General features: G+C 37.7%; 1 protein-coding gene across 2 annotated transcripts in view; it reads left to right on the top strand.

Annotated features, from left to right (window-relative positions):
• The first annotated feature begins 954 nt into the window (after positions 1 to 954).
• Positions 955 to 27,886, top strand: part of CRYZL1 (crystallin, zeta (quinone reductase)-like 1) — a 33,929-nt gene continuing 6,997 nt past the window's right edge. Inside the window, exons 1-8 of one of the 2 annotated variants that reach the window (XM_008567112.1) lie at positions 955 to 1,464; positions 10,703 to 10,774; positions 11,829 to 11,906; positions 14,900 to 14,972; positions 17,798 to 17,842; positions 19,047 to 19,115; positions 24,440 to 24,573; positions 25,803 to 25,914. In XM_008567112.1, the coding sequence (XP_008565334.1) occupies positions 10,709 to 10,774; positions 11,829 to 11,906; positions 14,900 to 14,972; positions 17,798 to 17,842; positions 19,047 to 19,115; positions 24,440 to 24,573; positions 25,803 to 25,914 (577 nt within the window). In that variant the 5' untranslated portion in view covers positions 955 to 1,464; positions 10,703 to 10,708. Of the gene's footprint in view, positions 1,465 to 8,937; positions 8,999 to 10,702; positions 10,775 to 11,828; positions 11,907 to 14,899; positions 14,973 to 17,797; positions 17,843 to 19,046; positions 19,116 to 24,439; positions 24,574 to 25,802; positions 25,915 to 27,886 lie in introns of those variants that run through there. The other variant, XM_008567110.1, reaches the window with a different exon arrangement.

Here is a 27,886-nt window from a genome sequence, read left to right on the forward strand (position 1 = left end):
CCGCCGGCCTCTCGGCGCCGGTCAGCCGGCCGCCCCCGGGAGGATGGGAAGGACAAGGCTGAGGGGCGGCCGGTGCCGCGCCTCCCGGGCGCGCTGCTAAGGGCGAAGGGCGGCGAGAGGGACGCGCGCCGGCCCGCGGGACGGGCGCCCCAGACGGCCATCGCGCCGACCCCCGCCGTCGCCTCCCGCAGTCCAGGCCACCGCCGTCCAGCCCGTTCCTCACCTCATCTCCGGAAGGGTCCGTGCTGCCGGCCCAGGGACAAATCAGTGCCGCTCACACGCCGCGGGAAGGGACGCAAGAGCCACAGCCCCGCAAACCATCCCCGCCCGCCTCTCCGTTCGTCCCGGAGCCTGCTCGGGATTCTCCCTCGCGAGCCGCCGTACTACGGAGCAACCAAGCTGCACTCCCTCCCCTCGCTCCTCTCTACTCCTCTCTACCTCCTTCGCTCCCTCCCTCACTCCCTCGCTCCCGCCTATCTCCTCAGCTGCCTCAGCTGCCTCGCCCGCCTCCAGGCACCCCTCTGTCTCCGCCTACAGCTGGGTGGGGACAGCAACCTACCAATCAGAAGAAAGATCCGCACCTCCTCACCGCCCCCTACCACTGGCCCCGCCTGCCCCAGGAATGAAAGGGGAGCCGCAAAAAAAAAAATGGACAAGGACGGAGTGACAGCCGTATAAACCAATCAGCAAGCTCGGAGGGGAGTAAGACTTTTCCCCCTTTCCTCCGCCCCTAGGAAGGTGTAACTAGAGCTTTCTGGTCTGGGATTTTCCTGTCGGGATTTTTTTTTTTTTTTCCTTTTTGTCTTTTTTCGTGACCGGCAACGGATCGCAGCCCTCAGTGTCGCGCCCGCACCTCGCTCAGCCAGTGAGCGGCCGGTCTGTATGTGGGATCCGAACCCTGGGCGGGAGCGCCGCCGCGCTCTCAAGCGGCGCACTGTAGCAATGCGCCACCGGGCCGGCCTTCCTGTCGGGATTTATGGAGATTTTGTTGCACGATTTTGGTGCATCTGCCCGTTGCCATGAAAGACACTATATAGGATGCATTCAACTAACTTAGTTATGGAAGGTTTTAAAGGCGAAAATAATGTGGAGTCGAAAAGGGAAGCGGGGCACAGTCCGAGGAAGGTGGTAGGGGATTCGGTTGGAATGAGGAAGGGTGTAATTTTTAAGTGAAATTTGCATAAAACGAAACCCATTCAGGCGACTCCAACTTCGCCCATTTATTGGTAACCTCTGGGGCGGTGTCTAGCACCTCCCCCCAAGCGAAGCATGCCGGGAGTTGTAGTTGCGAGTACGGTTGCTATGGCGGTCTCTACAGCCTCCAGGAGTCCGGCCCCGCCCTGAGGGAGTGACAAGCGGCCTGGCCAATGGGAGCACCGGCTGGGCCCAAGGGGCGGGCTGTCTGCAAAAGGACTTGAGGTAGCGGTGGCGAAGGCTCAGGCTGTTGGGGCCGCTCGGAAGCAGGTGAGCCTGGGTAAAGTGTTGTGTGTCTTGGGAAACGGGACATTGGGCAAAAGATCGAGAGACGCCCCATGGAACCGTCTAGCCCTGGGGAGGATAGTAGTTCGCCTCTCATCCCAACCTCTGACCCACTCCGGCCCAGGCCTAGCTTAGCTGAGGCCGCCGAGGGGCGGGTAAGACTAGACCTGACGGTCGATTTCGTGGCCTTTGGCACGTTTTGATTGTAGCTTTTATCTCAGATTGCATCTCCCTCCACATTTATGGAGGTGAAGGTCTGGAAGTTTCCTGCCTTAACCTCCCCAGGTTGGGTTTTTCCCCCTGCTTCTTTTTGTTTCTGTACTTTGAGTTTCTTTTTCTTTCTTCATTATCCTTTCTCTACCATTGCTTTCTCCCCCTTGACTTTCCTTTTTCGGCAAGCAATTACCTAAAGCAAGGGTATTCGCATTTACGTGGCTATAAGGCCAGATTTGCCCTCTTAATTGAGCTAGTCAGCGGAATACCCTGGAGTAATACGTAAGAATTACCTCAGGATAATATTAAAGTGCAGATACTGATTCTGTAGGTCTGGGCTTGGGTCTGAGAATCAGAATTTCTAACAAGCTCCCAGGTGCTGCTAGTCCACGTATGTATGAGTAGCAAGGTTCTACGTCCAGTTCTGTCCAATGCAAATGTAATGTGAGCCACTTAACGTCATTTTAAATATCCTGGTAGCCACATTTAAAAAGTGAAAAGAAAAGCTTGAAATTAATTTTAGTTGTGTATGTTTCATTTACCCCAGTATATCCAAAACTATCATTTCAACGTGTGATAAAATATTTAAATTTTTCGATTTTTTTCCCCCTATTAAGTCTTCCAAATCTGATGAGTACACTTACAGCACATCTCGATTCCGCCTAGACATAGTTCAAATGCTCAGTAGCCACCTGTGGCTACGGCTACTGTTATTGGACAGTGCAGATCCAGATGATGTAATAGCCCACTGCACCAATTTTAATGTGTTAAACATAAGGTTGCACATTACCAAACCCTTCGTCCCTCTGTAAGATGAGCTTCAGAACTTCTTTAAGAGGTTTCTGCCCAACTTACAGAAATAATAGTAAAATTAGCTACCATTTATTGAAAGCAAAGTCTTGTACTGAATGCTTTGATTATATCATTTAATCCTTACAGCAACCCTTGGAGGTAACTCTTGGTAGTTATCCTAGAAAGGTTAAAATTACCCCAAAGTCGTGCAACTAGTAATTAGGACAGCCGGGATTCAAACTAGGGTCAATTATGACTTCTGAATTCAAGGGCTAGCCATTTACTTCAGTTGGTTAAAGCACTGTATTATAACACCAAGGTCAAGGGTAACACCAGGGTCAAGAGTTTGGATCCCCTTACTGGCCAGCCACCTAAATAAATAAATAAATAAGTTCTATCCATCAGCCACTGCAATGTATAATTTATTATGAATAAATAATTTTTAACTCTTATTACAAATTTCACTTCATTGATGCTTCTGCTCCAGCTTACAGCAGGGAGTAAGATACTCAGATCTGAAACGTCTGTAACAACTTTCTTGAAATAGAGTTCCCCATACAAGATCAAGCTGCCTATCATTTGCTGTGAAATATTTAGGGCACTTACAACTCTCCATGCTATGCATTTAAAGTCAAAGTTCTGGATTGAAGAAGAGAGTTGAAAACCTCAAGTAATTATTCAGGCCTCTGGACCAGTACTATACCCTGGACAGTAATGAGTCTTGATTCATTTGTGTACCTCTGAAGAAGGAAGGTGGGAAAGCCTGAAAATTCTTAAAATGCTTCACTATGGAATCAGTTTTGGGTTTTGTTTGTGTTGAACTCTTTTTTTATTTGGTTGATAAAAATGAATGTTTTTTTGCTCTTATAAGTATCACATAGAATGTTTCAAAGACAACTTCATGCCTTTTGTAGACTCTGACTATACTGAGCTAAGGAGAGCTCTATGAATAGAAGAGCAAAAATACACATATCCACATATGCTAAAATATGGTATTTTGCAAAATAATTTTCTTCTATTTTTATACATTTTAATGATATACCTTATGAAATTATTTTCTTTTGATTTGAAATTTTTATTAAATATTTAGTCAAAATTACAATTCATATTCTGCATTTGAAACAAGAAACGATTTCTTCAGGATCCTATAGTGAATGGGAAAATTAAATAAGCATTTATAAACTGTAATAATGCAATAATGTTAGTAGATGGAGAAGATCAGATAAATCAGTTGGAGAGGAGGGAGAAAGTGTGATAAGAGATTAGCAAGAATCCTGCAGTTGCTTATCTTCTTCACACCACTGACCTCTGCATTGTCCCAGTGTCACATGATTAAGCCAGCATAAAGGAAAGATAGTCATTCATCACACCATTGGCTCCATTGTTCCCCAGGAGCACAATCTGGGAAAATATGATGCTAATTCAAAATATAAATGAAAGTTAAATTTCAGTTGTTCTGGATCATGCTATATGAAATGGCCCTACATTGAATAGTAACTGGACCAGACATTTCCAATCTTTGGGAGAATGACCATCCCACCTCACACAACCTACCCCCACCACCACCCTCCAGAGGTACTGGCAGGGGTGCATCATGTAAGAAATCCTAGACTCTTAAGTAAAAATGTATTCTGTAAATGAACAGATAATAAAAGTAAAGCTCTCATGGGGAGACGGAGAGGTAATCAGAAATTTTTCTGAGATTCAAAAAAGGTCTGTTGGGAAACCACTGTGCATAGATGAGCAACAATATGAAAAGTGCCTTTTTTTTGGCTTCTGCCTAAAGCCTATATCAAAAAAATTTCCTTTTCTGCTTCTCCCCCAATCTTTAGATCTCAGGTTGTGTAAAATGTAGAGATTATGTCACACATGTACAAATTCAGTCAAATATGTCTTGATAATATTCATAGAAATCTAGATTGTCATAATTAGAAGAGACCTAAACAGTCATCTGATCCTGCCTCCCACTCAGCTGATGCTTGAATCCCCTTTATGAAGCCCCTGTAACTGCTCATCCAACCTGTGTTTAAACCCTGCTAGTGATAAGGGCAACACAACTTCATTTTTCTTTTTTTTAAGTTTTAAATTATATACCTAAAACATGAAAGTAGAGGGTTCTTAATATACATCTTATTAGCTAGACTTGCTTTCCAGGGTTAGCCGGGTGCAAGTACTGTTGCACCATCTCCTGTGCCCATCACATAAAAGGCACAAAAGAGCAGTGCAATTATAAGCAGCAAAACACCCGCATACTCATTGCTTATGCAGTGTCCTTAGAGTATACAGATTTCTAGAGAATGTTGCTTACACAATGTAAAGATGTCCTCTGATGGTTAGGACCATGCATTCACCTCCCTTTTGAAGCACAGTTGGCCTATCTGGTCAGCACTACCATCCTCCACAGCCTGCAACGTACAATATTTGAACCAAAAGTCCAGCTAGTTACTTTGATTATGCTGTCTATATTTTTTAACCAAATACTTGGGCACCTGGTTTGACTCGTATTTCTTTTTCTGATGTGTCTCACAGATTAATAAGAACATTGTTAAAATATTACTTCTTCCTGAATGATCAAATATAACTGAAGATATCCCCCTAACAGTTCAGCTAGTATTATAATGCTGCGCACAAGTCCTGAGACAGGATGGGGAGTAGGGTGTTGGATACCCAGACAGTCCAAGAGGTCTGGTATGGTGACCAAGTTGAGCATATGGGGCCACATTTCAAAGTTGACTTCATTTGTTTTTCTGTAACTTAGCTGCCTAAAAATATATCTTTGCTTTCTTTAAAATAAAAAAGTTAGAAACATTATAACTGAATTCTGAACCTGAAGTGGCCATAGTATTACAATGTTTCTATTGAGGAATAATAAAAATTTGAGCATACAAGAAGAATAGTTTGTTGGCCATAGGGTATAACAGATGGATTGGATGAGGAAGAGAAATGAAGCCATTCAGCAGCCTGTGGCCATAGCCCAGGCCTAAGGCATAGAGGTATTTGTTCACACATTACCTGTGCTAAGGTGATGGCCCTTGAAAATGAGCAGGCTAGGCAGGACATGATAAAGGAAAAGAATGTTTATGGCTGATAACTTAATACAGAGGGAGGAGTTATGATTGAATCTAAGGTATCCCTGATGACTGAAGATTACAGCATAATCTTGTTTGAGGGAAAAATGAGTAGTTTTATGTGTGTTAGATTTGAGGTTGATCTGATACTCAGGACACTTTTTACCTGAAAGTGTAGGTAAGGAATGATCTGTAGAGGTTTTATTTACAATTATTAATAGATGAGCTCCTTGGGGGATTGAGCATAGCAGGAGAAGAGCAAGTGGAGTTCGTGTTGCTGTTATAAGAAAGATGAAACCATTTGAAATTACTTCCCATTGATTGTTTTTTAGAAATCCCTTAACAGATCAGTACCTTTATTAACTACTTTCTTGAAGTGTGTGTGTTTTTTTTTTTTTTTTTTAAAGATGACCGGTAAGGGGATCTTAACCCTTGACTTGGTGTTGTCAGCACCACGCTCACCCAGTGAGCTAACCGGCCATCCCTATATGGGATCCGAACCCGTGGCCCTGGTGCTATCAGCACCGCACTCTCCCGAGTGAGCCACGGGCCAGCCCGCTTTCTTGAAGTGTTTATAGTCAAATGTGTAATTTATACAAAGTGCTTTTTGCTTTTACCAAAAATTATTTTAAATATATGTATTCTTAGTTTTTGTCTCTCCAGATTTTTAATAGGTTTTAATGTGTACCCATTATGAAAATTTAAAGTATTACTAACATAATCCAGTTTGTGGATTTATGTCAAATATTTCAAAATTCTGATATACCTGTAAAAATATCAAGTCTCTATGCACTTCACAGCACATATCAGCCTACATTTTAAACAAGGTTTGTGGCCATTAAGAAGTTTTATAAACTTACCACAAATGATAACTATGTGATGTAATGCATTTGTTAACTAGCTTGATTTAACTATTTCACAATGTATATGTACTTCAAAACATCATGTTATATATTATAAAACATACAATGTTACCTGTTAATTTTAAAAAATAAATTTTAAAAAGTTTTATATGTAGCTATTTTTTGATATAGCAAAGTTTGTAGTGTGTATTAGTCCATTTATGTTGCTTATAACAAAATATTTGGAACTGGGTACTTTCTAAAAAAATGAAATTTATTGCTTAGATTTTCAGAGGCTGGGAAGTCTAAAGTCCAGGGAACACATCTGGTGAGAGTCTTCTTTGGTGGTGGCTTTACAGCAACACAGGGGTCTCACATTGTAGAAAATGGCAGAGCAGAGAGGGAGAGACTTTTAAAGCCCTCAGAACCACACCCATGACCTCCATTATTAATTCATTCATTAGGACATGGTCCTCAGAATCCAATCACTTCTTCAAAGTCCCTACTTTCAATTACCATAATAGGATTTCCCACCCTCTTAACAGTCACAGTGAGGATCAAGCTTCTAATACATAAAACTTTGGGGACATAATTCAATCCATATCATAGTGGAACATGTAATTTTGGTTTTTGTTTGTTTGTTTGTTTGTTTGTTTGTTTTTAAAAGATGACTGGTAAGGTGATCTTAACCCTTGACTTGGTGTTGTCAGCACCACGCTTTCCCAAGTGAGCTAACTGGCTATCCCCATATAGGGATCCAAACCCATGGCCTTGGTGTTATCAGCACCATACTCTCCCAAGTGAGCCAAGGGCGGCCCTGAACATGTAATTTTGAAGTCACATGACTTTCTTAGAAAAGTCATGATAAGTATTTCATATTTAATTTCTATTTTTATTTTATAAGATGTTCAGTTATTTTATTTCCTGAGGAACAAATGTCTTTAAATTCAGTAAAAATTTTACTAAATTACAGACTAAGTGTTCCGTTTCATCCAGACCAGTACCCAAAAAACCATGTAGGCCTTGAATGTCGTCCATTCTACTATTTTCTTAGTGCTAGGAACTCAGTATTCACTTTTTGGATTTGCAAAACATAATATTTCCTCAGTTTTCTTCTGGCCACTTTTGTAAAAACACCTCTCTCTTTACTTTGTAATTTTAAGAATATTCTTGTTCGCACACAGTTCTTAATTGGACCAACTAAACATTACTTTTTTCCACCAGCCAAGCTGATTTTCACCTAATTTGGAGGAACTATTTAGGATGATCTTACTAAAAATATTGGTGTTACTATGTATATAATATTTGCTTTATATACCTAGTGGTATATACAAGCAGTTATCTTGCAGAGTCTTTGAAACTAGATCACAGTGTAAGGGCTATGTGACCACTGATCTAGGAGACATGCCATATGTTTTAAGATTCAATGGGCAGAGAAAACAATGGCTTCCAGAGTCACAAAGGGAGATGCTTTGAAATCAAGGTGTTGATACGTAACTTCTACTTCTCAGAAAGGCAATCCTAGTGGCTGCAGACTGAGTAGGAGCAAAGATTTATTTATTGGATAATAATGGGTATTGATTCCCCCCCAGCAATAGCTGGGAAAGCCCACTAGTTAGTAAGTAAATAAAGCAAGGTTTTGTTTGTTAGTATGTAACAAAATCTATAAGCATGGAACAGATGGGGTAGATTGAGGTGTCATTAGGTGTGATTTCAGAGAGATGATAGGACTTGAGCTTTATTTACTTAGCAGAATCTGTAGAGAACGGGCCATGCCTGGAAGTCCTGAGACAGGGGTAACCATAAGGTATGAAGTCATACTGACTAGATCAGACAGAGAGTATATGTTGGAAAATTGTGGGAAGTGTGAGGTAGACTAGAGAGAGTGAGTATGCATTTTAGAGAGCCTTGAAAGCTAGGCAGAAGAGGTTAGACTTAATATTGTAGGGAATATATAGCTGCTATATTTATGCTTAGGTTACCACCACCACCCCTACCCCCAACAGACACAATGACACAAATAAAGACCTAAAACCAAAGGGTTAGAATTAATTTAATCATTTGACCTAGTTCACCCAGTTTTTATATACTTTGTTGATACCTGCTACATACATAGTTTCTATATATGTCTTGAATGTGTATTCATTTCTATTAGTTCCAGCATTTGATTACCACATCCTAGAAGCAGCAACCATTGCTTACCTTCACTCAGTAAAAACCCTTTATATGGATCCAGTGAGATCCACTAAGATTCAACACATGGGGTTGGCTTCATGGGCATGGACCCAGAGCAGTTTCACTGGGCCTCATGCTCAGAAGGGACCTGTGTTTGGTATAACGTTCTCCTATTGCCCTCTTGAAGTTTTAATAATTTCTTGACAAGATTCCCCACATTTTCATTTTGCACAGGGCCCTGCAAATTATGTGGCCAGTTCTATCAACAAGTCCTTAATAATTATCAATCCTAAAGGGTAAAGTATTCTAGTTTTAAGTGATATATCTATCATTAACAGCTCAATATAATGGTGAAGAGTAGTGACTTTGGAATCAGTAGCACCTGGTTGGTGTTTCAGTTCTCGTTGAGCGGATATTATGAGACCCCAGGTATGTGCCTTAACTTCTCTAAGACTCAGTTTCCTCATCCATAAAATAAATGAAATAATAGTACCCCCAAAAGTATGTACAAGAATGTTCTTAGGACAATTTGTAAAGGCCCCAAATTGCACACAATTCAAATGTCTATCTCTAGTGGAAAGGATAAATAGTAATTTATTCATACAGTGGGATACTAGATAGCAATGAGAATGAATGGAGTACAACTACAAGCAACAGCATAAGTGAGACTCACAAACATAATACTGAGAGAAAGAAAACAAACATGAAGGAGTATGGTTTCACTTATTTATATAAAGTTCAAAAACAGACATAACTAATCTGTGCTGTTAAAAATCAGGATATTGGATATCCTTAGGAGGAGGAGGGAAGGTAGTGACTAGAAGGGAGCACACAGGAGCTTCTGATGTTCTAGTGATGTTTCTCCTGCTGTGACATGAGCGTATTCACTTTGTAAAATTTGGCAAGATGTATGCTTAGGATTTGTGCACTTTTCTGTATGTATTTTATACTTCTATAAAATTCGTATTTTAAAAAATAGTCTTGCCAAATGTTTACTATGAAAATTAAAGAAAAAACTGTGGAATCCTTAGAGATGCTTCAAGAAGTCCATAGAATATAGGTTTAAATACTTCCGTTAAATGACTTATAGATTGATACAGAATAATTAAGGCCACAGTTTCAACCAGTATCTTGGCTGTCCACTTTTTCTTTTCTGATGGTCGTTAAAACTTTGAGGGCTGGCTGGTAAGTTCAGTTGATTAGAGCATGTTGTCATAACACCAAGGTCAAGGGTTTGGATTCCCATAACAGCCAGCTGACGAGAAAAAAAAAAAAAAAAGACTTTGAAAGCCCTTTCAATGACACTTTTGGTAAATAAAACTGAGCTTTGCTGTCCATTGTAAGATTTTTTTTTAAGAATATTTAATATTTTTTATTGAATAGGAAAGTCAAATTAAGCATATGTTTGCCTTCGTAGTGAAAGGTTGAACTGTAAATCCATACTCAGTAAGATATGGGTATTAGTCCATTTCTGTTGCTTATAATAAAATACATGGAAATAGGCATTTTATAAAGAAAACAAAATTTATTGCTTATAATTTTGAAGGCTGAGTGCAGTCACAGTTCAGGGAACACATCTGGTGAGGGTCTTGGTGGTGGTAACAGTGACAGCAGACTATCACATTACAAAAACAGTGGAGCAGATAGAAACTAACCCCCTCATTCACTCTCTTTTTAAAGCCCTCAGAACCATGCCCCAACCACTGTTTTTAAGCTATTTGCTGTGGCGTGATCTTACAGTCTAATCACCTGCCCAAGGCTCCACCTTTCAATTACCCAATAGGATTTCCCACCCTCCCAACAGTCACAGTTGGGGCCAAGTTTCTGATGCATAAAACTTGGGGGGACACAATTCAAGTTTCAATGACTTTGGGGGACATTCAGTCCACTACAACATGTACCTAGAGATTGCTGCATATTCTCTTCATTTTGTGAAAGAACTATTAGCTAAATTACTTGTCTGAAAACTACATAGTTGTCATTATATCCTTTGTCAATACTATTTTTTAATTTTTGCTTTCATTTGGTCTGGAAGACTTATTTGTTTGCTTATGTGTATGTGTGTGTGTGTGTGTGTGTGTGTGTGTGTGTGTGTGTGTGTGTGTATATATATATATATTTTTTTTTTTTTAGGTGACTATGAAAGGCTTATATTTTCAACAGAGTTCCACAAATGAAGAGATAACATTTGTATTTCAAGAAAGGGTAAGAAAATTGTTTAATCATTAAATGAAATAAGATAGTATATTTTCTATAGACCCACTTTTAAATGACCTGTAGTAAGTTATTTTGAGTGGAATTAAATGAGCAAAAATTACTTAAATGAAACTTCTCAAACTACTTTCCTTTAATCTTTATGTGAAAATGGTGGTCTGTATTGTAGTATAACTATATTTTTAAAAGAATTGCTACAAAAACGTTTTTAGTTCCTTGGGGTGAAGGTATGAAGGTATTAGGAAAGCAGAGTAACCTTACTAGTCTTATATGTTGCAAAATTAGCCTAATTCATCCTGAACACAACAATAAAGTGAGTTTTCAGATTATAACCATATTTCAGAAAATACATTGTCTCATATTGTGAAAAAAGATAGAAAAGTATTGTTTTTCGTGGAAATTTTGGAGATTGGCAAAGTTACCTCGTTCACTAAGCTTTAAATGATCTCTAGTTTTTACTACTTAGAGTATAGATAGTAGAAGTTTTATTTATTGGTAATTATTAGAAAGGTTTGTAGAAAGCCAAAAATCATTCCACTATAAATTTATTTATTTATTTATTTTATTTTATTTTTTTTAAAGATGACCGGTAAGGGGATCTTAACCCTTGACTTGGTGTTGTCAGCACCACGCTCAGCCAGTGAGCGAACCGGCCATCCCTATGTGGGATCCGAACCCGGGGCCTTGGTGTTATCAGCACCGCACTCTCCCGAGTGAGCCACGGGCCGGCCCATCCGCTATAAATTTAGAGATGAAAAGTGTGTGCTACATGTATATCAGTATTTCATAGCAATAATAAGAATTTCTGGATCATGAACACAATCCAGTTTTTCTCTCTTGCCTTTTAGTACAAAATCATTTAGGTCAGGAGTCTAAGTCTCAGACAGCTTAGCTTCTACCATTGCATCAGGATGAGGGTCTAAGGTTCGATTGACTCTGGGAATGAATCGTCTCCAGGTTCAATTACGTATGAAAATTTTCACAACATAAAGTCATGTTTTCATAAGGATGTGTAATACATTATTTTGTTATCATTTGGTTCTAGGAAAATCTTCCTGTCACAGAGGATAACTTTGTAAAACTTCAAGTTAAAGCATGTGCTCTGAGCCAGATAAATATGAAGGTATTGGTGCTTTTATTATAGCCAAAAGTCAAATGACAGTTTCATAGTACTATATTTAGTGTACAAATATAATAATAACAAACTTCTGAGTGCCAAGAAATTATCATCATTTTTAGAAGAATAGAGAAACAAGGAAAAAAATTTAGTGTGCAATTGTGTATTTCTACATTAGGGTAAATTATTAGTCTGATTGAAGTCATGTATTTTGTATCATTACATGAAAATATTTTATAAACTCCTTTACTTTGCAAAAGGCTGAGAATTCATACTTACTAAGACCAATAATCTAGGAAGAAATTACCTTTATAAATACAATAAAAACAAAAAACCACAGTCAATTAATTTATTAGACACTGATTCTGTAGATATTTCTACCTAATGTGTTTGGATATGGTTCATATTCTTCCTGTTGTTTCTATTTGTCTGTCTTTCATAAACACACATCCCCAACCTCATACAACCCCCAGTAATATTATACATTATAGACCACAAAATACATGGAAAGTCTTCAAATGGTAAATAAACTATGGTTGAGTGAGCCATGATAAATAGAGCAGGTCCATTTACTCAGTTTTTTGTAGATTAATACCATAGTTTATTGGACCCTTAACTATTTAATTATAATGTTGCCATAATATCTAGGAATCTAAAAGTTTTATTTGATAAAGTCACTCTTAGGGAAATTATAGAACAAGGTCATAGGCTTACATTGGGTAACTCTGTAACATGAGCATGACTTGAGAAATGTAGATCCCCTGTAGTCTTTTCACCAAGAATACTAGTACTGGTTCTTGTCTGCGGACTTCTGTGTTCAGAAGATGTTCTTTTTAAAACCCAGAGGAATGGAAATCATCATGTCGAAGGGATACCTGCACTCCCATGTTCATCACAGCTCTGTTTACAATAGCCAAGATATGGAACCAACCTAAATGTCCATCAATGGATGATTGGATAAGGAAATTGTGGTATATATACACCACGGAATACTACTCATAAAAAAGAATGAAAAGAATGAAATTCTCCCATTTGCAACAACATGGATGAGCTTGGAGAAACTTATGTTAAGTGAAATAAGCAAAGCTCAGAGGGATAAATACTGCATGTATTCACTCATAAGTGGGAGCTAAGAGAGAAAGAAGGAAGGAAAGAAAGACCACAGTGGTGTGTTGGACTTGCAACATATATGGAAGAGAACATATCTAGGGATACGAAGTGGAGTGGGGGAAAGGGGCAGGGGAGGGAGGTTGGGGATAATTCGGTGGGGGACACGGGGTCCAATCGCAATTTGTGGTAATGGGCATTCTGCCAGTATAGATCTGGCCTTCACATCTAGGGCACGGGGGAGACAATCAGCCTTGTATCTCATGAATATTCTTAACCAATATAAATAAATAAATAAATAAATAAAACTGAAAAATCCATTAAAATCCAAATCTAGGAAATAATTTCCCTGTCCAACAGAAAGAAATAGTAAATTTCAGTAAAATCAATTGAATGAAATATTTAAATATAACAGTTATGAAAACTGTATAGTAATGAAAGAAAATGCTTATGGTATGTAAGGGAAGCAAAATGCATTGCTAAAACCGTGATTATAACTCTGTAAAAAAATGTGCACTAAAAAGATACTGTAAGGAAATCATCATGCCAAAGGGATACCTGTACTCCAATGTTTATTGCAGCACTATTTTCAATAGCCAAGAGTTGGAACCAGTCCAAATGTCCATCATCAGATGATTGGATAAGGAAACTGTGCTATATCTACACAATAGAATTCTACTCTGCTATAAAAAAGAATGGAATACTACCATTTGCAACAACATGGATGGACTTAAAGAAAATTATATTGTGAAACAAGTCAGGCACAGAAACAGAAATACCGCATGTTCTCACTTATTTGTGGGAGCTAAAAATAAATAAACACACAAACAAAGGGTGTTGGGGGGGAAGAAGACACAGCAATCACAACAATTCCTTGAACTTTTTAAGACAAGTGAACAGATATGATGGGGGGGAGATTGGGAGGGGGGAAGAGGAACGGGTAAAGGGTCATGAAAATCGACTACAATGTATATTGAGAAGTTAAAATAAAAATAAATAAATAAAAAGATACTGTAAAACACCCAGTACTTCTATAAGAATGCCATATGGACATCTTAGGAAAAGTATAAAGTTCCATATTGAAAAAGAGACTTCTGGCAATCAGGTATACATACAGGAGACCAAAACATTGAAAAGTAAAGGAAATACACAAGAGAATTACTTCATTTTTTTAAATAACTCTTCCTAAAATAGTGTGATGTCTATAAATATGTTCAACATCTCTAATATTATAAGTAGCAGAAATTTACACTATGGCTTATCTTAGTGCACTGTGTTACTTTAAAAGAAGTATTTATAATTTGGTCAGAATCTAACAAAATACTAATCTCTTAAAAATAAAAATTTAGCCTAAAAAAAAAGATTCCCATGAATCTGAAATCATATGGCAGTATCCCTATGAATATCCATCACTTCCTCCCACCTGCTCCCTAACCCAAAACTTGAGAAAAACTCTGATGATTTTTAAAGTATAGGAGTGGAGAACCTTTTGTTCTTATTGGCCACATTCAACAATGTCCCCTCCAAACTCCCCTCACCCCACCTCAATAAGGTAACTGATAAACAGTGTTTAACCAATCAAGAAATGTTTGGCCATAATTTCCCTTCATACTTGGCAGAGTAAAAATGTTAAGCAAAGGATGTTAATGGTGATTTGAATAGTAATACTCATGCCTAAGTCCTACATTGCAGCTAATTCCTCAGCAGACTCTTGGTTTCTTACCCTATTAAAAAACCTATTTTGCCAAGTTATTTGCTTTGTCTTAATTCCAAAAATTGAATGATATTTTCTCTTTCTGTAGTTTCATTTTTGCCCTCACTTTCATCGTGTATGAGAGAGGCCAGGATTTATTCTTGACAATAATGTGTTAACAGTCTTTGTCATGATTTAGCTTCTGGCGGAAATGAAGATGGAGAAGGATTTCTTTCCTGTTGGGAGAGAAATTGCTGGAATTGTGTTAGATGGTAAGTTTACAGTTGTAAATATCTGGGGTTTTTTTTGTCTAGGGCAAAATAAATTAAATGGTAGTTAATTTGTTCACCAGTACATAGAATTATACACACTCCTTCAAATATAAAATTTAATTATATAAAAATAACTTTTTAAAAAATTTAAAAGATATGACTTAATTGGTATCTTATAATTGAATGGCTTTTTACAGTTTAGAAAATATTTCAGGATTATGTATTTAAATCCACAAGTATTCACATATCAAATAGAATGACCACTGTTGTCCTTCTTAAGTTTGTCTAAAATTGAGCAAAATTAAACAGTTTGTTCATCCAAAAATGGGGCTTTTTTTTCTGGCCAGTACAGGGATCAAACCCTAGACGTTAGTGTTATCAGCCCTCTACTCTAACCAACTGAGCTAATCAAAAATGGGAATTATGGTTTCTGGGAAGAAATAACTAGGGAGATTTTATGGTTGCCTTAAAATGTTTTTTTAACTTTTTTTTAGTAAAAAATGATCCTAACACACAGAACAGTAAGCATAAGTATTATTATTATTTTTTTTTTTTTTTTGTCTTTTTCGTGACCGGTAAGGGAATCGCAACCCTCGGCTTGGTGTCGCCCGCACCATGCTCAGCCAGTGAGCGCACCGGCCATTCCTATATAGGATCTGAACCCGCGGCGGGAGCATCACTGCGCTCCCAGCCCCGCACACTCCCGAGTGCGCCATGGGGCTGGCCCAAGCATAAGTATTTTAGATAATTTGTTTCTAAATAGTTCTATTCTTGATATTCATTGAGTTCAGAGAATTCACTATCTAGGAGAGAGACACATACATACATACAGTATGAACAGATTATTATGAAAGCTCGGAGAAGAGCTGCCCAACCCAGCCAGAAGAAACAGGAAAGGCTTCTTGGAGTAAGTTGTCCAGATAGTAAGGGGCAGGAAAGTGGAGAATCACACTCAGCAGAGAGGATATCATGAGCAGATACAAAGAAGCAAGCAATAATGGGATGTGTGTAAGAATTACAAAGAGTTTGGTGTTGCTGGAGCAAAATAAAGTTCTAGGCAAGAGTCAGGGGCAAGATACTTAACATCAGAGAAACATTTTGTCCAAAAAAATGCTCTTCACATGTAGCAGAATAAAACCTATTGAGCAAAATAGTTTAATGATGATATGAACACTGATTTCTTCCACCAAAAATGAAACAGGGTGGTAGGCAAGGGCCAGACTCTTGGTGAGTCTTATCAGATTGAGTTTTAGGGAGATATTTGGGTAGCCATATGAAGGGTAGGTTTGAGGTAAATCAGTGTATGGGCAAGAGGACTGGTTAGGGTGTAGACCAAGAGGCAGGAAATGACAAAATCCATAACCCAGACAGTGGTGGCAAAGATGGAAAAGAAGGACAGATTCAAGAAATTTGGGGGCAATGAAGTCAGCAGGATTTAATTGATTTGGAACTAGGGAATTGTAAACAGGTAAGAACCACAAATGACTCACAGAATTCTGGTTAAGGCATGAATTGGTACCACTGATTGATAAAGGAAGAGATCTGATTTGGAGGAAGAAGGTGAGTTCAGATTCATACTTGTTGAGTTCAAGGTACTTAAGTGGCATATCACTGGTGGTATCTAGTAGTAAGCAGTTATATGAGTTGAAGCTCGAGGATGAGAGATCTATGCTGGAAAGGTATATATTTGAGAATTATCAGCATGTATATTGTATTTGAAATAATAGAGTTGGCTAGTTCACCCAGGAAGAGAGTAGAAATGGAAGAGAGATAAACATATAATCTTTGGGAATGCCACTGGTCAAGGAACAATTGAAAGAAAAGGAGTGTGAAGGAAGCAAGAAAAAAAGTTCAGAGTGATCCCAGGAGGACAAGGAAGCAAGTAATAATGGGATGAAGCTGAAGAGAAAGAGAAAAGTGCAGTGGATCAGAAGCCAAAAGTATTGGAGGATGAAGGCACAGTCAGGATCCAAAGAAGCAGCAAGCTGCAAAAGGAGGACTTGAAAGTAGGATACCAGACTCAGAGTTACTTTCTGAGTACCAACAAATGAATTCTGGGTTTATTTTGCTGACAGGGCCAGTCAATGGAGTGACTTCCAGATTTCAAGTTTCCACCTTACTTCACTGCTTCACCTCCATTTCCTTGTCTGTTAAATAGGAATAATAAAACCTACCTCATAAGTCTGTTGTGAGATTGTGTAAACACACTAAAATGCCAGGCCCAAGTAGACATTCAACAGTGTTTGGGGTTTTTTCCTCCCCTCTCTTTTCTAACTCTTTGAGCAAAAATATTCAAACGAATTACCTCATAAATGATGCTTTTTCTCTACATATGCAGAGAAAATGTAACTATATCATTTCTGTAAAGTTTCAAAAAAACTTTTGGTGCCAGTCTGAATTTATTTCCCAAATTAAAGTAATTTTATATGTGACTTAGAATTCCCCGTTGTGTAAGATTCTACAACTAAAATAATGATAGGAGACTGGCTAGCCACAGGAGGGGTAGAAAACAACATAATCATCATAAAAATTATAGAATGGATTATTTTCCTTTACTCCTTCATCTTTAAAGTTAGCTAAGTAGGTAGAGAGCCACAGAGAGAGACATATTCCTCCATGGTATCAACAACCACGAGAATCCAGATTGGAAGTGTTCTATCCTACAGTCCTTACAGATCACCAAAATGTCCTAGAAGTTCTTGGCCTTTTCTCTGAGTTAGTGACTCTTTTTAATCCCATAGATCTTTTAATTTATTTTAAATGTTAAATAATAATTACATTTAATAACCTTGTAATATTACCTATTAATTTTCTCCACCGTTTAGTTGGAAGCAAGGTATCATTCTTTCAACCAGATGATGAAGTAGTTGGTAAGTTATAGTTCATAGTCCTGTTTAAATTATCTATTTTTCTTCTTTTTCTATACAATTATTAATGTTCATTGTGACTTTGCTTTAAATAGAAATACTTCCCTGATTTTTGGAATTTGCTCTCAAATACTGACATTTCTCAAATGAAAATTGAGAGTTTGATCCCAATAGCAGAACACTTAAAACTTGTTACTATTTAGCTGTAGAACCATTTTATAGATAGAAAGGTCAGTATAGTTGCTACTGTTCTTGGTGCAGCCCTTTCCTGGCAGGGCCCCAGTCTGTGGCCAGACTGAAGTCTCTAGAGAAAAAAAAAGTCACAGGTCATGTGCTTGAAGACTGCTGACTGAGTGGGCCATGTAGAAGATCCATTCTTCACTTCAACTTGAATCCTACAGAGCTTCTCCTTTACTGCTCTTATAAAACTAAAAATTGACTTCAAACACTTTTTAAAAAATCTATAACTAATACTATTATCATAAATATTTATACTTGTATCCTACATAGTCACACAAACATAAATAGTGTATGATTTTGTAGTAGTCTTTGAAATTTCCATTTCTCCATGGAAGATATTTGTATAAACTTCGAAAATGTTTAGCCTTACAGCATGCCTGAGGCTGTTAAATAGATTTGTAGGAAAGTTTTCTTTTTTTTACAGTATTGCCTTTGACTCAGGTATTTTCCTGGAGAATTGATGATATCTTTCGTATCTTTTTTTCTGCCCGAGAAGTCAGTGACCCTCTGTACTACTCAAGGTTCTTTTTGTAAGAGATCAAAAATAAAGTCAGACTAGCTTAGGGGGAAATGGGATTTTATTGGAAGAATACCAAGGTATCTTATGGAACCAAATTATCAGAAGGTAGCCAAGTATCAAGGATGATTTTAATGAAAAGTACAAGTGCCCCCAAGATTCTGATTTGCCTCTATGACATTGGCCATCATCTTGATTATCACTCAGAGGTGAAAGAAGAGAGAGAAAAGGAAAGAAAGAGATAGCACAAGTGGCACAGTGTTTATGCCAGAAAATGATGGTCCACTTCCCATCTGTGTTTCTGAAGTCTCTCCCTTCCCCACATAGTAACTGCTGGAACCTTCCTGAAAATTCCACTGACCAAAATATACACAAATATTTACTGGCATCTCATTAGGAATGTGTTCATTTTGGGCTTATTTCACTTAAATTTCTTGTTTTAATTTTCAGGAATTTTGCCCCTGGATTCTGAAGACCCTGGACTTTGTGAAGTTGTTAGAATACATGAACATTATTTGGGTATGTAGCAATTCAGTCTTTTGGAGGTCATATAAGTCTTCATTGGTGTATATGGTGTTTCATAACATTTTAATTTCTTTGAATCTACCATGAGTGGTGTATTTAACAAATAACTTTTTTTTTTTCCTTTTTGTCTTTTTTCGTGACCGGTAACGGGATCGCAACCCTCAGTGTCGCGCCCGCACCGCGCGCAACCAGTGAGCGGACCGGTCTCTATATGGGATCCGAACCCTCGGCGGGAGCACTGCCCGCTCCCAAGCACCGCACTCTACCGAGTGCGCCACCGGGCCGGCCCTAACAAATAACTTTTGGCTGGTCGTGTATGTAATAAATAACTGTTCACTGTTCATGTGAATACTTTTAGCTTATAATTAGTACCCATAAAATTCATATTAAGACTGAACAATACATATACCTATAAGTTTTACTAACACTGCTCATGGTGAGATTTTTGAAGAGTGGTTTCTCTTTGGTCTCTGAAATTATATCCCCAGTCAGAATTTTTTAATTTCTTACTCTTAATTATTAATTGAAACTGTACAAAATCTATACAATATATGTAGAATCTGAGACAGGAAAGAATCGAGAACACTCGTCTTTGATTTCTATTGCTAATATCTTTTGACCAGTGTTCAATTTAACTGAAATGTTCATTTTAATTTTTCTTATAATGATTTATTGTATATTTAAACTTAATAATAATTTTGTGAAGTGAAATACTATATAGTATTAAAAAATTTACAGTAATATTTACTGGCCTCTCATTAGGAATGTATTCATTTTTTACTTATTTCCCTTAAATTTCTTGTTTTAATTTTTAAGAATTTTGGCTAGGAATTTTTAGGAATATGTGTATACACATAATAATAATAATACATACATACACACACACTTCATGAAATTATAATTAGAAGATGCTTCATCTCCTAACTAATCAGGGAAAAGCAAATTAAACTACCTTAAGATACCATTATGCTCCCACGAGATTGACAAAAGTTAAAAAGTGTGACCACCCCAAGTGTTGGTAAGGATGTAGAGCAACAGAACCTTTTATGCACCAGCAGTGTAAGTTGGTACAAATGTTTTTTTTTTTTTTAAAAGATGACTGGTAAGGGGATCTTAACCCTTGACTTGGTGTTGTCAGCACCACGCTCACCCAGTGAGCAAACCGGCCATCCCTATATGGGATCCGAACCCGTGGCCTTGGTATTATCAGCACCGCACTCTCCCGAGTGAGCCACAGGCCGGCCCGGTACAAATGTTTTAGAAAATAATTTAGAATTATCTAATAAAGGAGGATGTGATCAGAGTGGACACACAGGGACTCCAGTGCTACTCCCTTGTATATTTCTTATACTGGGATTCATTTTGTTATTCTTCATACCATATCTCTAGCTGAAAATATATTCTTTTGTATTCTTGAGCTATTTCATTATAATTTTTCTCAGGCCTTTACTTAAATGATATAATCCCTCCTAATAAGACCCTTTGGAGACAGAGACCAATGTAGATTTTGGACTACCAAAAATAGTGAACGTAGTTCATATAGTAACTTGAACTAGGCTAGCAAATCTTTGTCATTTCATTTCCAAAACTATAAATTGCAGGTAATTTGTATTTAATTAATGACATTTACTGTGTCTAAAATTTCCAAGTAATACCATATTACTTTATTAAAAATTAACTTTCAGGGCCGGCCCGGTGGCGCACTGCTACAGTGCGCCGCTTGGGAAGTGCGCGGCACTCCCGCCGAGGGTTCGGATCCCACATACAGACCGGCCGCTCACTGGCTGAGCGAGGTGCGGGAGCAACACCGAGGGTTGCGATCCCGTAGCCGGTCCCGGTCCGGTACGGGCGCGACACTGAGGGTTGCGATCCGTTGCTGGTCACGAAAAAAAAAAAAAATTAACTTTCAAAAGATGGTTTTCCAGAAATCTGAGTCCTGTGTTTACTTATATGTAAATTAAGCTTCTCTATGGAACCAAGTTTGTGTCTTCCTTTGAAAGATAAAGATTTCTTTCAAATACCATGCAGTGAAAGCCCTCATTCATTGCTATTTTGATGTCGTGCAATTTGAAAATTGAGGACTGCCACTGGCTGTACAGGAAACTATACCATTTTTGGCCCCAGACTTTCCTTGGATGGCCCTCATTGCCCTGTTCTGAGAACTTTGTACATATGCAGTCAACTAAAATCTTTAATTTGGACTCCCAGACTTGAGTTTTGACTAAGTAAACTAAATTGCTATAGAAGGTGAACTATTAAAGCAAGAACCACATGTGGTGCTCATGATAACAAGGTGTAGGGTTTGAGCTGTGTTCCAGTCAGCCGTGAAAAAAATACATAAATACATAAAACAAACAAAACAAGGCCCATTCCATACACATTGCTGAACACTGGAGAATTGTAACATGGACCAGAAGGAGAAAAGCAAATTGAAACATCAGTTTCCTAGCTATAACGTTAAAGCTAAGACATGCAAACCACACAAATGACCTTTTATTGTCCCGATTTATTTGTAAACCAGGAGAAGGATGGATTATAGTCCAAAAATTCATCTAAGTATATAGAGGGAAAAATTGTAAATATTCCTTGAAAAAGAAAAAAACAAAACTTTTTTAAAAGATGTACTTTAAGAATGACCACTAACAGTGGGACCTTTAAGGTAGATCCTAGGCATACTGACTGCATCTATAAATGAAGCTGCTAGATAATCTCTAAGCTCTATTTGCAGCTCTGTTTCAGAACGTTTTGTGAAAGAGGAAATAATTTCACTATGTTCACTAAAACTTTGCAGCAGGAAATTTTCAGTTTACCACTATGTTTTAGTTCCTATTAATTCTTTGTCTGGTGATTGTTTAATGAGAGCTCAGCACTCAATCACCTTCCACTCAAATAAGTCTCTTCTTTCACCAAACCAAGAACTAGGGTCCAAACAACCTTCCAAAATGTGCTGTTAATCCTGTTGCAAAATATTGATGATACAGTTTTAAAATTGAGTAATTCTTCCAGCTTTTTTGCACCTTCAGTTCTTAAGCCATTCTGTCAAACATAAAAGTAATTTTATTTTTTATTCAAAATTTGGCACACATTTTCAGCATTGTTGTCCTTTTATTCCTTTGGACCTAATCTAGAAAGAAATGAAATAATTATTGGGTGCTGACATACTGTTATTATTGGTCCACACTTGGCTCTCTTTTATTTTCTGTTCAGTTTTTATAACATAATAAGCATCTGTTGACCACCTAACACAAAAGTGAGGATCTTGACATTATTCCACGTCTAACCATGCAGTTTTACAACCTTTGAAATCTTAAATGTAGTTTTCTTGTAGTTGGTGATTTTTTAGGACTGCGTGATTGATTTTTTTAATAAAAATATGGTAGTCCCAATTCCTATTATGGAAGATGTTTCCCAAAAAAGGCCAATAAGTAAATTGTATGTAGATTCAGCATGTACTGTTAAAATAGATGTGCTTTAGAGTCATACATTCACCTTATTAGCTATTTGGCCTTAGGCAAATTAATTACCCTGGACCCCATTTTATCAGTAAAACTGGGAGGTATCTTAAAGAATTTTGTAAGGAATAGAGTATTGTTTGTGCTGTCACTTGGAGCTCAGTATGCTTTTACTGTTTTAATTCCCTGCTTGTCTGCCTGAATTTTTTTTTTTTTTTTTTTTTTAAAGACCGATAAGGGGTTTTTAACCCTTGACTTGGTGTTGTCAGCACCACGCTCAGCCAGTGAGCGAACCGGCCATCCCTATATGGGATCCGAACCCGCAGCCCTGGTGCTATCAGCACCACACTCTCCCGAGTGAGCCACAGGGCGGCCCCTGCCTGAATATTTTTGAAATGTATTCTTGAATGCTCTTCTTCCCCACTAGATGGCACTAGTTAGTTGCTAAATGCAGTGCTGACTGCCCTGTGGCTAGTCCACCTGAATCTATCTATTGCTATTAGAGGAGACATATCAGAAAGAACTGGTAAAGACTGAAAAGTGTTATAAGTTGATTTTAGGTAAAATGAGAAAGGATTTTTTGTAATGTGAAAAAAACCACAGTGTACAACATAAAGTAAAGATTAAGTGGTAAAACATACTAAGGAACAGCTTAATGGTTAGATCATGTGGAGCTTTTTAAACCAAATTAGAAGATTGTGTTTTGTACCAATTGCAGTTAAAGCCACTGATGAATTTTAAACAGAGAAGTGTTAAGGTGTTATTTATGTTTTCAAAATAACATTTGCATACTTTTACTTTTTCAAATACACCATTAAAGAGATTGAAAAGAGAAGCCATAAAGTTGAAAATAATATTTACAGCACATAAACAGGCAAATGATTCATCTAGAATATATAAGAATTCTTATATATCAATAAATAAGAAAAAGACAAAACAATAGAAAAATTGATAAAGATATGGTCACTTCACAAAAGGAATTCCAGATGGCTAGCAGACATGGATAGATGCTCAGCCTTATTAGAAGTTAGGGAAAAGCAAATTAAAATCACAGTAAGAAACCATTACACACCCACATAACTGGTAAAAGTGTATAAATCTGATAATATCAAGGGTGACAAGGACATTCACAACACCAAGATGCTGATGGTAGGAGAGTAAATTAATACAACCACTTTGGAATTATGTAAAGTCAAAGGTAGTATACATATACCCTGGGACCTAATATTTCCACTCCAAAACAAATATCCTTGAGAAAACTATGCATACTATAATACTATCTTTTATACTAGAACATTCTTAGCAGCATTGTTTGTAACTGCCAAAAACTTGAGAACATAAATTCTCATTAGCTGGACAATAATCAATCGAAGGTGTTTCCACATAGTGGAATACCATAAAACAACAAAAATTAAAGCACTACAACAGCCTCACGTGCAAAAAAGATATGTCTTAAAAACATAATGTGGAACATAAGAAGCAAGATACAAGAGGATGCATATGGTACAGTTCCAAAGCCATGTTTCTGAATGTGGCCCTCCATCCTTGAAATTATGTGCTGTGGACAGACTGAGTGAGAGCATATGACACATGCAATTTCCCACCACGTCTTCTGAAGAAGAAACTCAGTCAAATATTTCCCCTACTAAACTTCCCCTGTTTTCTCTTTGTCTGTTAGATTACATTTAAAAATCTAAAACAATACTAAAGACTTATACTTTATTAAACAATCTGTAAAATAAATTAGATGTGGCCTGTGCTCTGCATCTGTAAACCCATTGCAGAAATGGAGAGAAATAAACAGGTTGAGGAGGCAGGACTAATGGGACTTGCTAACACATTGTTTCCTCTTGTTCTTTGTCATAGTTCATAAACCAGAAAAGGTTACTTGGACAGAAGCAGCTGGAACCATTCGGGATGGAGTACGAGCCTATACAGCTCTCCATTATCTTTCTCATCTCTCTCCTGGAAAATCGGTACTGATAATGGATGGGGCAAGTGTAGGTATCAATGGTTTTGTTAAGAAATAGATCAACATACAGTAAACTTAGGGAATTTAGGAATAAGTGATCCATTTGCTAATATAATTTTTTGCCAATACCTGATTCGCTGATTGCTTTACCAACCTCCCGTTTTGTTACAATAAGCAGCTTTTATCAATAGGAGATAAAAATTAGATTTAGTGTGACTAGTGTCTTATTGCTTTGAATCTGCTGGAACATTAAAGACAAGCTATTTTTATTCATTCCTGTTACATGAAGACTAAAATAGCTCATGAGTCTGTGAAGTCCTATTCCAGAACTCCCTACCAGTTTTGTATTATGTCCCACACACTTTAACTTATTTTAATAAAGTGTTGCCATTTTATAGATGGATCACACACAAGAATAAAATGTGCTCATTTAGACATATAATGTGTATCATCAAAAAAAATAGTTCAAGACACTAAAAGAATACATAAAAATATTTTCAAAAGATGTTATGTATATAATACTTGGGATGAATTCATAGTTTTATTTTCTATCTGACTATTGACAAAAATGCTTTTCCCCCTGCATTTATTTGAAAAAAAAAAAGCAGAACTATCTTCAGCATTGACTTCAACCTGATTTCAAACATCAGTGTACTAGTGTTTCTCGGAACTTACCCCCCGGGTCCAAAAAGACAGAAATTTTGATGTGCTTTGATGTTCAAAGAGAAGTAGCTGGACTCCCATATGTACTATACGAGGGTACATCAAGCAGTTTGTGGAAAAATAAAATTAAAAGATAACACAAATCTTTCCAAGAACTTTTTGAAGTACCCTCATATAATTAGCCTAGACCATCATGTTGGCAAGGCCCTAACTCAATTTCTTATTCATTCAAGTATGCATTCCTAAACAGTATCATTTAGTTTTGCCTGGTTTTGAATTTTATCTAAATGGAACTGTACCAAAGCCATGTTTCTGAATGTGGCCCTCCATCCTTGAAATTTTGTGCTGTGGGCAGACTGAGTGAGAGCATATGACACCCAGCTTTTCTACTACACCTTCCGAAGAAGAAACTCAATCAAATATTTCCCCTACTAAACTTCTCTGTATTTTTCTCTTTGTCTGTTAGATAACATTTAAAAATCTACTAAAGTAACACTAGAGACTTACACTTTACTAAGCAATCTATAGAATAAATTAAATATGGCCTCTGCCCTATATCTATAAACCCATTGTATATTTTTTCCATCCACACAGGCATTTGGTACAATAGCTATTCAATTAGCACACCATAGAGGAGCCAAAGTGATTTCAACTGCATGCAGCCTTGAAGATAAGCAATACCTTGAAAGACTTAGGCCTTCCGTAGGTGGGTGATATTACTCAGCACAAACTTTAAACGTGGAAGTTTGAAGGGTAATTGCCTTAAAAACTGCACTTGTAAAAAACAATGTACAAAATCCCAAATGAAAGTCAATTTTAAAATGCACCTAATATCTGTGCCAAGTCCAAATTTACTTACATGACAGTTGTTATTTTAATTAAGTTTTTTAAGCCTGTACCTTTCAATGTTTCTTCTTCTTTGCCCCATTGTTATCAACTTATCCAGGTTTGAATTAGGTGAACTTTGACACAGTTTAGAAATATCTGATGCCTTTTTGGTTTTAGTCAATAAATCATATATTCTTGCATCACTTTGTACGTTTCTCACCCTCTTTTATGCCATGATATATCTTTAAAGTTGTCTATTTTCTGTGATACACTACGAAGAGAGATGATCCATTTACACGGGAACATAGGTCAGATATAATTTATGATGAACAGGATGTGCTGGAGGCCAATGAGCTCTTGAAAGGATTGAACCTATCCAAACAGCAACCAATATGGAGAGGAGGAAGAAAATAGAGAATGAAAAAAATGAAAAAGGAGAAGAGAAAGATAGGAACAGAAAAATTACAGATGAAGAGCAAAGAGGTTGAGCAGAGTATAAGTGAAGGGTTAGGCAGGAAGGAAAGTAATATTCATTGAGGGTTAATATGGCTGTTACCTCCTTAAGTCCTCAACAGCCCTGTGTTGGCCAACCAGGAAACAGCATCTCACAGAAATTAACTAGCTTGTTCAAGGATACACAACTAGGAAAAAGACTGGAATGTGATTTGAATTCAGGCCTATCTAACATTAAGTTCCATGTTATTTCCATTGTTTCATTATGCTTCTGGCAGAGATAACCAAGAAATGGAGGAGACAGGGACTAGAGAAAGAAGGAAAAAAGGATAAAGAAGAGATTTGAAAATAGGGTGTGGAAAGAGAGCATAAAGGGTATTGTTGAAGGGAAAGTTTTCTTATTGGTTAATTCTGCCCTTCCTAGCTTGCTTTAGTCCCTTTTCCCTTGTGTCCTCTTCTTCCCTGCCTCCCCTTACCCCTACCAAATCCTCAATTATTATTGGACTACAGCTGTAATCTGAGCAGCTCTGAAAGGAATTCTCTTCAGCAAGGTGTCAAAAAATGTTGTATAGGAACAAAAAATACAAAGAAAAAAATATAAAAATGAACTATAAACATGTCTGCATTTCAGGTTCAAATTCTGAAAATTTTTTAAAATAATTTTTAAAATAAGCTCTCAATAGTTTCAATTGTTTTATTAATGTAATATTAATATAATACTTTAAAGTAACCAGCTAAAATTAGTTTAAATTTCACTAACTCTTTTTATTTTTTTTTTCTTTTTTGTCTTTTTTACTGACCGGTAACGGGATCTCAACCCTCGGTGCCGCGCCCGTACTGGGGACCGGCAACAGGATCGCAACCCTCGGTGCCATGCCCGCACCACGCTCAGCCAGTGAGCGGGAACCGGTCTCCACATGGGATCCGAACCCTCGGCGGGAGCGCCGCTGCACTCCCAAGTGGCGTACTTCTCCAGTGCGCCACCGGGCCGGCCCTAAATTTCACTAACTCTTAACAATCATCTTCCTTTTCTTTACCTTCAGGATTTTTCTTCATTTGGGGGAGCGTGGGGAGTAGTAGGGGGTATTTCTATGACTGAGAAAGGATAAAACAGCCTCTGGGAGATAGGTACCATATTGCACAAATACATTTTTGTACTTTTTAGCTCTAAACACTATTAAATCTGAACATACTTAAGAACCTGCGTAATCTTCCAGCTCATGTCTTGTTATGTATGTACCTCTGTGTTTTCAAATTCTCGGTTCTGGCAACATATCTTATAGCTATAGGGAACAGTCTTCTGCATCAACAAACCAGCCTTGGATCACCATACCCACAAAATGCTCACAGTTTTGTTTTATTGAACATACCTGGCTCTTCATTTGATCCTTACTAAT

This window comes from Galeopterus variegatus, unplaced genomic scaffold (assembly GCF_000696425.1).
Source record: "Galeopterus variegatus unplaced genomic scaffold, G_variegatus-3.0.2 Scaffold294, whole genome shotgun sequence".
Taxonomy (NCBI): Eukaryota; Metazoa; Chordata; class Mammalia; order Dermoptera; family Cynocephalidae; genus Galeopterus; species Galeopterus variegatus.